The sequence below is a fragment of the Cenococcum geophilum genome (assembly GCF_001692895.1).
Source record: "Cenococcum geophilum 1.58 unplaced genomic scaffold K441scaffold_26, whole genome shotgun sequence".
Classification (NCBI taxonomy): domain Eukaryota; kingdom Fungi; phylum Ascomycota; class Dothideomycetes; order Gloniales; family Gloniaceae; genus Cenococcum; species Cenococcum geophilum.
This window is the reverse complement of record NW_027137584.1, coordinates 1,404,763-1,417,036: the sequence shown is the minus strand read 5'-3', so window position 1 is coordinate 1,417,036 and position 12,274 is coordinate 1,404,763. Positions and strand designations below refer to the sequence as shown.

The window sequence follows — 12,274 nt, the reverse complement described above, 5'->3', positions numbered from 1 at the left end:
ATAGTTATAATCCTAGTTAACCGCTTCGGCAAGCGCCCGTTTTTAATTCCCTATTATAAGAATATTAATACTAAAGAGGCGGCCTAACTGTATATTTACTATATCTACTAAATTTACGGACTACCAGATACTATTATATCTAACCGCAGGCCGTAGTTTATATTAGCCTTTTAGAATAAGTTTACCCAGATCCTAGGCATTAAGCTAAAGCTTTTTATGGTATATTACCCCTAAATAGACGGTTAAATAGAGATTGTAAATTAATACTTAGACTAGAGACTCCGGCCTTTTATTAACTACTTCTAGGATAACTAGGCCAAACTATTACCCTTAATAGACTACGCCCAAACGACCCTACCCCACAACTCTACTAGATTTGCCCCTATTTAACTAAAAATAGGTTACCTCCCCTACACAAGCTTTAACTGGGAAAGACTAAAAGGGCCCTAAACTGTACGCGAAAATCTATTTTATAAGGAAGCCCAGCAGTACACTAAGCGCTTAAAAGAAGCCTAAAAAGTAGCCCATATAAACCTAAAAAAGGCCCAGAAATTAATGGAACAGTAGGCGAATAAGCATAGGCGCGAGCCTAACTTTACTATAGGCGATATAGTCTAGGTTATAATAAAGAACTAGAAGACAGAACGGCCTAGCCGTAAGCTAGACTATAAGATGGCAGGACTGTATAAGATTCTTAATAAAGTAGGTAACTTGTATAAGGTTAAGCTTCTAGACTTAATTAAAGTTTACCCTATTTTCTTACCGGATAAGCTACGGAAAGCTATAAATAACCTACTACCCAGACAAAAGAATAAACCTCCCCTGCTAATTTAAGTTAATAGCGATAATAAATGGGAAATTAAAGAAATACTAGCCTATAAACTTATAAAGGGAACGTTAAAGTATTAATAATAATAATAATAATAATAATTCATTGCTTAACGTCCGATTCGGATCCCTATTGGGCCCACGCGGACTACTCCTTATGTACATGTGGGGAGAAAACTCTATCGTTAAAGTATTATATTAGTTAGAAAGGATATAACCCAGACCCCACTTAGTACCCTATATAGAACTTTATAGGTAGTCCCTATAAGCTTTAGAAATTCTATAGCTATTACCCTAATAAACCCAGACTGCTAAAGTACCTAGACGAGTAGATAGAATACTAGCATAATAAAGATAATAAGCTACTAGAAGAACATAAGGACAAAAACACCCTAGAAATTTCTTAGTCACGTAAGGTCTTAAGATATCTAGGAACTTCGACCAGCGGTTAAAGTTATCTAATTGGTTAGATTCTCTTGCTAAGACTTTTAGCAATAAAGCCTAAGGGCAGGCTTTTTTAGAGGGGGGGGTAATGTTACGGCACTAGCAGAACTTGGCAGAACTTCACACCGGCAAGTTGCCATAGATTGCCGTATATTGTGGTTATATAACGCGAAGATCTTATAAAACATCGAACGGCGCTGCTCTTCTTCTCCTTTCCTTTCCCTAGCTTTAGATTCTTGTTTATAGACAATCCAATCGTATAGGCTTGCGCGTCCCCTTTGCCGTGCCTATGCCTCAATTAACTGAGTTGCTAACACTTAAGGTTCTGTAATTTGTTTTTCTAGTATTCTAACTATCCTAATAAGGTAGATTTAATAGTATATATAAAGTCCTTAACTAGTTAATCGCTATCTACCTTAGGTAGTTTAACCTTCTTATAATTATTATATACCTTCTCCTACTTACAAAGCCACTTCTTAATATTCTAACTCTTTAGAGCTTTCTTTATTTTTAAATATTAGGTAGCCAGATTAACCTTCTAAGCATTATTAGTTAGGGTAATAGCCTGCTTAAGTAATATAAGGATATTATAGACGGTATTTCCTTTAAAGGTATAGTTAATATAGTTATAGGAAATAGTGCTAATAATATAGGTGCGTAGAGACTTAAGGGCTGCTTCCTCTTTTTTATACCGCTTATAAGCACAATTGTACTGTTTTTATAAAGCTTAAAGCTCTTCCTTCTTACCTTTATTAAGGGCTAAGAATATAGTCTTCTAAGGATTAATAACTAATAGTAATGGCTCTAACGGTGCTCTGTGTCTAGGTAGATTACTTTTCTTAATATCTAGATTAATATACTCCCATACACTCTTACCGTCGGCTCTATACTTAATAACACCAATCCATTAGTCCCAATCGTTTAGGCCTACTAGGATTACAGTATGTGTCATAATAAGGGTTTTAGATTGTTAAAAGAACATTTTAAGGCCTCTACTATTTAGTTAATAATAGGGTAATCAGGGTTTCAAATTAAAGATAATGCAGTAGATGGCCCGGGCTTATAACTATCGGACGGACAAGTCACTCATAAGAACTCTGTCAATTAAAGCTGGCTCTAGAAGCTCTTTATATACATAAGGTCGGGGCAAAGGACTAACGATAAAGCTGACGACGATTCTGGAGCTATTACTCAATCGCCACCAGGTCGGTATTGCCACTCAGTCGGTGATAGGTAATGAATAGGTAATAGAAAATAGATGGTAAGACATACGATGGCAAGAAACAGGGTGTGAGTCATAAGGTGGTACTTGACAGTGACCTTAACGTTCGACACAAATCAATCAACATAATGGCAATATTGCGCAATAAATGTTTATCAACGTCAACGCAGTCAAAAGCAAGTGCGTCAATATATTGATGCATTGATGTGCGTTGCCGTGGTTGTGTATACAAGTTTCATTTAGTGTTGCACTCCGAGTGGCTGACCTTGGGATGCCAGGTAAGATCCTTGATATACGGCCTCTGATTAGCCAGATCACCTTGCTTCGGCCAACTTCCCCTCCATGCCAAATTGCACTAAGAGCATTATAGGCTAGAGGAGTAAAATGATAGTTATATATTTTAAGAGTTATCAGAGGTGCATCGGTGCTGCTTATGATTAGAAGGTTAAGATAAAGAAGGGGGCGCAGCATGCCATGGCGCAAAGAGTCGGGGGTGCAGCAAGGGTGGAGCGAGAGGAAAATTAGAATTAAAGGGAGAGAAAGGTAAGGGAGATGCGATGGCCCCGCTAAACTTAACCAGGTGGCGCATGTTGTACGCCTTGACAAAGATTAATACCCTAAATTAGATACAATCAGGGTTTTCTGCGCTATTTTTAAGCTTAAATTAAGGTATTAGTGAGTTATGCAGTCTTTTAATGGGGCCGGCAAAGTGTCGACTAAAATCGTATTTGCTTACCACCTGTTGCCTACCACCCTATTGCTTACTACCCCATTGCTTACCACCCTGTTTTTTCCTGCACCCACCTCATGTATACATAGTCTCTTTTTCTTCATAGATCAATCGACACGAGTTCCTGACCTGGTATTTCCGGTCAACACAAAGCTCGATACAGTATTTCTGAAAGTGAATATCAATTATGGGCTGTATATTAAACCCGTAGGCTAAATGTTAACCATGATGGACCGATATACGTTCTTGATGGTCATTCACTGATTAGAGTTGCCGAAGTCCTGTGCTGTATGCCCGAAGCTCTGTGTCGTGATGGTACTTGAATACTGTCGACCTGAATCGAATTCCCTTACCACCATCGTACTACTGTCTGAAGACCTAGATCGTCTATACGAACTATGTCTTAGTTGTCTCTCAACTTATGACTAAATGTCTCATCGAATGTCTTATTACCTATTTCTATTACCTATTTTGACTCAGTTGTCTAGACCTACCTGATGTATATAAAGAGCTTCTAGAGCCCTCTTTAAGAGAGGGAGTTCTCATTCCTGATCGTCCGTTCAACAAATACTGTGTGAAATAAGTACATGGGTTTGTAGAAAACACTGCAATTCCAGACAGTAAACTTTAAAGTGCCCTGGCAATAATATGAGATTCCAGATATAACTGACGAATATTCTAGCCGTCTCCCAGAAACAAGTGCCATCCTTATTGTGGGTTCGTTAATTTGTGGTCTTGTTCTTGACTTGGTGTCCACAGGAGCGTCTCTTTCAATCTGACTCTAAATGTTTTTAAACTTATTCATGTTTGGTATATTATTGCTTACAGAATAGCCAGCTATTGGGTGTTGGTAGGGGGGGTGTACTTGGGCAGTCTCTTTGAGCTCGGCGACGTGTCACGTGACAGCGCGCGGGCCATCGTGTAGATATCTTCTCGGGGCCTTCGAGCCCCTGAGATTCTTCCTTATAGAGTATCATATGTATCATTTTCCATCAGCCTGCTCAGCGTCTAACATTGGGTATATTCTAAGAAACATTGTTTTGGTAATGGGAATATTAATACGTTCAAGTGGCTTGCGTAGTATTCTGTTGCCAAGATGAAGTTATTCAGCGAATTCAGATACCTACTCTGCTCAATGCAAAAAACATATCCAGATTTCGGGTGAATTGATTGGAATAAGTTCTAGGATTAAGAGGAAACCAACTAGCTTCATGTTTCATTTCAGAAAGCCGCAAGAACCTCATAACCAAAGACGCGCAGCTCAGCCTAATTGTATGGTTGATCGCAGGGCTGCGGGTCACGAACCTCGTATTCCCCAAGAGATCCATATCTCCATGATTGATCAAAGAAAGCAGACCAGACATCTATTAATCCGGAGGGTTCGAACCATCGAAATGATCGAAGCCGAAAGGGTTGGACTGCAAGCTCTTTGCAGGACTGCCTTCGCCACTAAGTATTCTCGGGATATCGGGAGTGCTACAGGCAACATGAGGCCGCGGCGGTTACCCTCCAAGAGCTCGTTGAAAGTCCTGACGCAGCACTCTTGCCAACAGGTAATGTTGCGGAAATTAGGCGTATTGCAAGAATAGAATGGGACTTCACCTCGAGCGCAAAGAAGCTTTACTTCCATATCTAGAAGATGGCAGCGTGGAAGCTGATCTTATCACGGCGCCTACGCAGATCGGCGCTGAGCAAGACTTGCAGGAGAGATCGCAGTCATTAAGCTTTGTTAGAAATTATGCTTCAATTTTACCAGCGCAGTAGCTGATTATGCGAAAGGTACAGCAGCTGCTCTCGAGACAAGTCATTAATTAGCCACTCATTCATCCGCCGCTGTGCTCGGAGGCAGCCAAAATAATCTCTCGTACACAGGAACTCTAGATCCGGGTCTCCCTCCAGTCACTTACCGCCTCCATAGGACTCGGGAAGCGACAACATCAGGGGCCACCGGTACATTTACACAGCACGTGAAGTTACGGGTAGGTATGCGATGTACATGCCCGAAGCATTGGAAACGAGTAACGGACAGATAACCTCTACGGTCTCTTTCCGTATTTCAGAATACCCTGTTCCATGCATCCAAATACAGCTTTTTGAAGTGGAAAAGCAGGGTGGATTCACTGCTTACAAAAGCCGCCGTATTCATATTCGGGGGCTTTTTAATCATCCAATGATGGAATATCCGGANCATGCTGGCCGGCAGCCACGGCCTCCGCGCAGATTTACCTACGGTGCGTATAGGTTCGTGTAGAAGGAAGGCAACCTCAAGGACGCCGTGGTGCCTGAGACGTTTAGTTTGGGGTGATAAGCCAAAAATTAGGAAAGTGTTGAGTGCGCATACCATACGCTTTGCTGGTGGTATGGACTAGGTCCTGCTAGCAAGCCAGATGACAAGTCAGATTTGCTTATTTACAGCAATCGAATGATCGAGCGTTTGCTGAACCAGAATGTACTTGTTGGAGGATGTTTTGCGGAGAGCAATAAATATATGTCCAATTCTTGTCATACTCCATCCCCACGTCTGACCTCTTACTGTAGTAATCAATCTTCACCCACAGCAACCCACGCGCTCAAGGGATCTGCCCAGATCTCCCAATGGCCAATTCTTCCCTTGTCATCGAAGGCACTGAATCTATAGATGAACTCCTCGTGCCATTCCTTGCCGGTCTTTACGCTCTTGAATGCCGCCTGGCCAACTACGCTGACCACGCCTTTGCCTTTCTTCTTCGTTTTGTATTCCATCCATTCGACTTCCGCCTCGGTATCAACAACAAAACCATCAATGGATGGGAATGTATCTTTGCCCATATTCATCTCTAGAGTCTTGGACAGCTTTGTGAAATACTCTTCGCAGCCTCGGTAGCCGATGAAGGTCTTGCCAAGGAATGGCAACCGCGATGTCGCCCATGATGGGCCATGCTCGGTAATACGGGGATAGAAGGGAACGAAGTATTCGGAGATGAGGGCGGAGGGTGCAGGTGGCCTGAGGAGCGACTCGCAGAAAGAATAAGCGGTTTTGCGGAGGAGAGCTTCCTTCTCCGTCGGTGGGGGTCGACTTGCAGCGGAGGATATGGGTTTTGCAGAGGGCATAGACATTTCGAAGCTAGTATTCTGGCGTATGGTAACGAGTGTATTGAGTGTATGAGCGGTGCTAATTCACTTAGTATTTTGGAGTATTAGGGAGACCTTGCAGAGGAGAACGAGGCATTCTTATATAGTCCGTAGTCCGAACCTGAGGGGCCACAAAGCAACGGCCCAAGTTCAACTCTCGGTTCAGTTTTAATTACATAACCCCACCTTAATATCAACCTCCGGTTCTCCGTGGACGGACTTTCACACGTCCCATAAACTCCCTGTCATCCATCGAATTCTCGAGAACTTTATCAATAGCCTACGTGCTATTGCAAGCCGACTCTGGAAATCTATGAAATTGCTAAGGTACACTATTAGACTACCTTCGGATTGGATAGCAACACGAACCAACTGAACATACTCCGAGACTCATATCTAAAAGCATAAGGCTATTAGTTATATGGTGAGATATCTGCCTATCATCTTTCAGCTCGCTATTTTTGGCCCAAGGCTTATTGCCCGTTTATTCCACTTGTTAACATTCTGTTGTCTCCGTTTGTCCACGATACTGCGTCAAGGTCATTCGCTCGTATCCGTGTAAAGTGAGATACAGAACCTCCGTTGGGAAAAATCGAGTGAACTCAAAAACTTTCCTCTTGAGGAGTTTTTTCTGAACCAAGATACAATTCAAAACTACGTTTCCGGTTCTAATCGGGCGATTATAGATAGTTGATTGTGATCGAGGTACTTTAGTTGACGCTTAGTTTGCCATGGCCTTATCTGAATTCTCCGAGCGGACTTCCTATTACCTGCTATCGACTTTCTAGATGGATTATACAGCATTGAAAATTTTAAACTTTTTTCGTATTACTACTATAGCTTCGTTGGAGTATTCTGGGTAACTGTTACTCATTCTTTCTCCTGTTTGCCCTTTCGATCCCTTAAACACCCTGAATCTTCATTTTGAATCATGTGCCTGAAAATATTAGACTTCCCTTTCCTGTACAATTTTGAAATAATTCCCAGCCGGGACCCTTACAAGTCCAGTTCTTTAAGCACCCACTTAACCTCATCAACAATAACCTCCGGTTTCCTAATCGGAACATCATGACTATACTCTAGCGCAACTCTATACCTACTCTTCCCCGACAACCGCAATTGCGCAGCTCTTAGCTCATTATCGAAAAGCTCCCAGGTCTCAATGAACTGCCTAACCACCGCTCTCTCCTCCTCGGACCCGTTCCCAGCTTTCACACCCGCCTCATACATGATCCCACAGTCCTTCGCCATATCGCACCGGATAACGCTCAGCGGCTGCTGTCGTAGCCGGCGCGGTCGTAGAAGTAGACGCGGGCGAAAGCGCCTAGTAAGACTTTCAGCCGTATGTATACAACGGTGGGGGCCGCCGCCACCGGCGAAATGGATGATGACGGGAGAGCCGGAAGTTCGAGGCGGCCTGGAAGTGGAGAGGTAGAGCGAGAGTGTTCCGATGGAGACGAGCGAGGATCGAGTGGTTGTTTCCCATGGGTTTGAGGAGTGGATGGTCATGATGCTGCTTTTACCGTAGCTGGGATGTTCGAATTTGAGTTTGTAACAGGGTATTGCTCTGTATTCAAGCCGCCTCTTCTCGAGCTTAATCAGTTTGATCTCGGTTACGTAGTAAATGAAATCGGAGAAGCAAAATGCAAAATACTTATTTTGTATCCCGACGGATACCTTTTTTGCATTACATCAAGTGCCAAAAATACAAAGAGTAATCCAGTGAGTAAATATTGAATATCCGGTGCCAAGTTCATTCCTGGTCTATTTTCTCTTTCGCAATATGGTTCTCCGAACAGGGATCAAATTCTAAAGATGGTCTCGACCTGGAACTTGCGGACAGACGAATCCGTCTTGGCAACGGTAGCAGTGTGAGGATTGTTGCCGATCACTTAATTGGAGAGGCAAGTTTAGAAATTTAGGGCTAACGAAGCACAAAGTTTGGAAACTCTCCTCTGGCAGTCTAGATGGCCAATTAAATCGCATCGCTTTGGACGCGAGCTCGATGACGCAATTCCCTCTACCAGGGTCACAAAACTGCAGCATGCGTTCACCCCCAAACCCGGAAGGCGGAGCTGACTGAAAGCAATTTTACAGGGGCAAAAACGCTATCTAAAAAGGCGATGTCAAACCAACCAGGTATACAACTACTCCATGCTTCCTTCTGCCAGTACGCGAGTAGCATATACGTATTCACCTGCATCTCACCTAGGCGAATGATTTCGAATGCCGCTTCCCTGCCCCAATTGGCTGAATTACATCTATGGCAGGATCCTGACCATGCACATCCCGGGCAGAGCCGTATGCAATAGCATAGCCCCCAAGCCATCAATTCTAGCTTCATAATAAAAGCGTCACTTATCAATTGACACCTAGGTTTGAACGCATGATTGCTTGATTGATAGATAGAAATTAAACACTAAATACAAACCCATTTCGACTCTGTGCAAAAAATAAGCGTAAACACGTACATAGCGACTTATTGACAGAGGACAGCTATGTTACAAGGCACGGGCTACACAGGCTCTCGCTCGACAAATGATCGTACAAATAGTTTCACTGCAACTCTCCACCACCACCCTCTCCTTTCATCATCCCAGACCATCTTCTCTTATTCTCTAGACGAAAGCATCTAGAATATGCTAACGCAGCCCCAGCTCTGCTCGACGCCATAGGCGCCCGCGGCCTTCCACAGATCGTCCTGGTAGCTGAAGATGACGCTCTGCTTGCCGCACTTCTCGAGGATGCTGGTGATGGCCTCCTTCTGCTCCGACTTGCCGGGGACGGCAGCGCCGTTCGCGTTACCCGCACTCGGCCAGCCAGACTCCAAGTTGTAGCAGCCCTTCTTGGCGACCTCAGGGCAGACCTTGGCGAGGAGCTCGAGCTGGCCGAGGACGAAGTCACCGGCACCGGACGGAGAGACACCAGAGTTGAAGTAGGACTGGATGTTGGCACCCATGACGTCAAGTGCATAGCACATTTGTGAACCATACTCCTGGAGAGTAGACAGAGGCTCGGTGGTGGTGACGGGGATATCCTTGGAGCAGCCGGCGGCCTGGAAGGCCTCACGGGAGCTGGAGATGAAAGCGGCGAGATCGGACGCGCTGCAGTAGCCGTTGAAGACAGCCTCGTTACCGATGACGATCATGGAGACGAGCTCCCACTTGCCCCACGAGATGATGGCCTCGACCTGCGGCTTAGCACCGGAGATGCCGGTTTGGTCAATGAACACGCCGATGATCATGTATATGCCATGGGCCTCGCACGCAGTGCCAATGTTCTGGAGACCAGAGCAGTCGGTGCTGTAGACGCGGACGGTGGTGAAGCCCTTCTCGGAGATGGACTTGATGTCAGACATGACTTCGCCAGCGGACTTGCAGCTGCCAGTGCTGGTGTAGGGAGTGTAGGTCATGGCCCACTGGTTACCCTTGGTAATGATCTTGCCGGTTCCACCATAGGAAGAAGCCGAAGGAGTAGCTACAACGGAGGAGTAGACTGGGGAAGCGGAGTACGCTGGGGCAGAGTAGACTGGCTTAGCTGAGTATGCTGGGGCAGAGTAGACTGGTTTAGCGGAGTACGCTGGGGCAGAGTAAACTGGTTTAGCGGAGTAGGGAGCCGGGGTGGGGGTAGCTGAGATAGGGGCGACGTAAGATGAGGGAGCCTTGGAAGTCTCGTATGGGCAGACGAAGACTTCGGATGTCTTGACGATGGTCACAGTGGTCTCAGAGTGAGTATATGTGCCTGGAGCATAGGTCGTTGGGATCGGGTAGACGCAAGTTTCGGTCTCAGAGACGGAGGTGGTGGTCGCGCCGATGGTGTACTCGCCAGCCTCAGGGCAGACATAGGTGGTGGTCAAAATGACGCTGGTTGTGACACTACCACTGGTGGAGACGGTGGCGTATGGGCAGGTTACAGTTGTGGATGTAACAACCGATGTTGTGACACCACCATATGTGTGAGTTCCTGGGGTAAGGACCGTGGTTGTGGCCGCACAAACGGTTGTCGATTCAGTGACAGTGATTGTCTTCGCGGGGAATGTGTACGTTCCTGGCGTTGGGCAAGTTGTCACTTCAGGAGTGGGCACAGCGCAGGTGGAGGTGCTGGTGGGCAGTGGGGATAGCGTCACATAGTATGTGGAGTTAGCGACGGCTGGTGGTGGAGCGGGGACGACTGCAAATCGCCATTAGTTTTATTGCTCCGAACATCTCAATTGAGTGACAGTTCCACAATTGGTTTTCGTATAAACTAGCGCGCAGTATTAATGAAGGTTAGGAACTTACGGGTAGCCTCGCCGCACCAGGTGCTAGTGTATGTCGAGCACACCTCCTCGTACACCACACCGGTTCCCATAAGACCCCTACGGTTATGGAAACCGGCATGGGAAGCGGCCACAGAGCCAAGTAGAGCAGCCGAAGCTGCAATGAGAGTTGCCTTCATATTGACGATCAATGCGAGAATGCGGATGTTTTCGGAGAAGTAGAAGGGTAGTATAAGATGGAAAGAGAGCGCCCGCTGAACGAATGAAGCGGTAAGAGATGTAATTCAAACGAGTGACTGGGCAAAAAGCCGGCAAGGTGAGGCAGCAAAACGGTCGGTATGCCTTGCAGAAGAAAGACGACGTGAAGAGAGGAAGAGGTGAGGTTTTGGCAGAGACCGAACTGCTGCTTACCTTTGCCCGAACCGTTAGCATCAGGGGTTGAGATTAACATGGCTATGCTAGCCGATTGGGTGGCCGCTACGGAGCATAACGGCTAGAATTATGATTAATATGGCGATGATGCACCAGACGGAAGCCGGCTGGTACAAAGTGGAAATGAAAGAGTTGGGAAAGACGGCCACGAACACCAGAAGCAGACCACCGAAATGCCCGCGCGTTTCTCTTCTCGGTTAGAGCGTAATTTCCCCTAGCGACCGCTAACCACGCACTTCTCGGCATCATGAAAGGACAAGCACGGCCCCGAGTCACAAGGCCCACGAGAAGACAGCGTCGGCAATTCCAGAGACCCTTCAACTGCTGAAATGCTCTCCAAGAGCCCAGGTGACAATATCCGTTGTTGTGAGGAGTATGGTCCATCAGCAGCAATTTCCGCTGCCCAGTCCATGTGCTTAGCTGAGCTTAGCAGACCTGGTATTGGATGATAAGACGTGCCCTTTTACCGAGGACGATGTCCACCTCAGAAAGGGAGGTGCCAATTCCTCGTGGGGTCAGCCCGTTCTTGTGAATGTTCGGATGTTGTAGACACAGTCCCTGGGCGGTGAGCTCAAGCCAGCGTTTTTTTTTTTATGGCGCACGCACATATGTGGGGACGACAATGCTGGAAATAGTCCGCACCTAGGCTAGACTCCGCCTACTCCTTGACTTCCCAATAACAACAATCTTGGCACCGACCAGAGCTTTTGTAGTCGCCCAAGTGCTCAAAATGTGCATCTCATTCAACAGAATAATAGGAACTATGTGCTACATAACCTCCATCTAGTACGTAATGGCCAAGTCTTCGCCTAAAGAAGCGTTAACTCGTTCACTATAGACTAGCCGATGAATCTCCTGAGTTTCTGCCTACCACTTTCCTGTGATGCCAAGCATAATACAATTTTATTCTCTAGTTTGCACGAGTGCGGGAACCACCTAACTCCTATCTCAAGCACAGACCATATATGTGAACGGCGACAAAAAATATACGATACCCCCTGGACACCACACAGAAAACGCTATCATTGTATCACTTGGGAGTTATAGCTGCAAGTTTCTTCGCAGAGCCTTATATATGGCGGGAGAGCGCAAGAACTTCAAGTTAGAGAAGTCATACTGTCCAATTCACAGCGCTTCCTCAGTAGCCCGCTCCATAGTAGGTAAGGACATATCCAGTCCGTGAACTTTCCCCTAGAAACTTTTGCAATCATCAGATATCACAGTTCTTTTGAACATTTCAACATTGCCC

The 12,274-nt window shown here is 45.7% G+C and overlaps 3 protein-coding genes across 3 annotated transcripts; all 3 read right to left on the bottom strand.

The window, feature by feature from the left end:
• Positions 1–5,765: 5,765 nt before the first annotated feature.
• Positions 5,766–6,314, bottom strand: K441DRAFT_565441 (uncharacterized protein; the record flags this gene model as incomplete). The annotated part of the gene is made up of 1 exon (XM_067643704.1): positions 5,766–6,314. The coding sequence occupies one exon, from the start codon at positions 6,312–6,314 to the stop codon at positions 5,766–5,768; it is 549 nt and encodes a 182-aa protein (XP_067503051.1).
• An 884-nt stretch (positions 6,315–7,198) lies between these two features.
• K441DRAFT_661470 (uncharacterized protein) lies at positions 7,199–7,619 on the bottom strand. The gene has a single exon (XM_067648878.1). It carries the CDS (start codon positions 7,584–7,586, stop codon positions 7,332–7,334), a length of 255 nt encoding a protein of 84 aa, XP_067503050.1. The 5' UTR covers positions 7,587–7,619; the 3' UTR covers positions 7,199–7,331.
• A 1,348-nt stretch (positions 7,620–8,967) lies between these two features.
• K441DRAFT_678165 (glycoside hydrolase family 17 protein) lies at positions 8,968–10,772 on the bottom strand (the record flags this gene model as incomplete). Its single annotated transcript, XM_067651136.1, has 2 exons — positions 8,968–10,505; positions 10,616–10,772. 2 exons carry the CDS (start codon positions 10,770–10,772, stop codon positions 8,968–8,970), a joined length of 1,695 nt encoding a protein of 564 aa, XP_067503049.1.
• Between the last annotated feature and the right edge of the window lie 1,502 nt (positions 10,773–12,274).

Bases quoted from the DNA above. Each gene is read 5' to 3' on its own strand.
- K441DRAFT_661470 (XM_067648878.1), bottom strand. From the start codon at position 7,586: ATGGCGAAGGACTGTGGGATCATGTATGAGGCGGGTGTGAAAGCTGGG.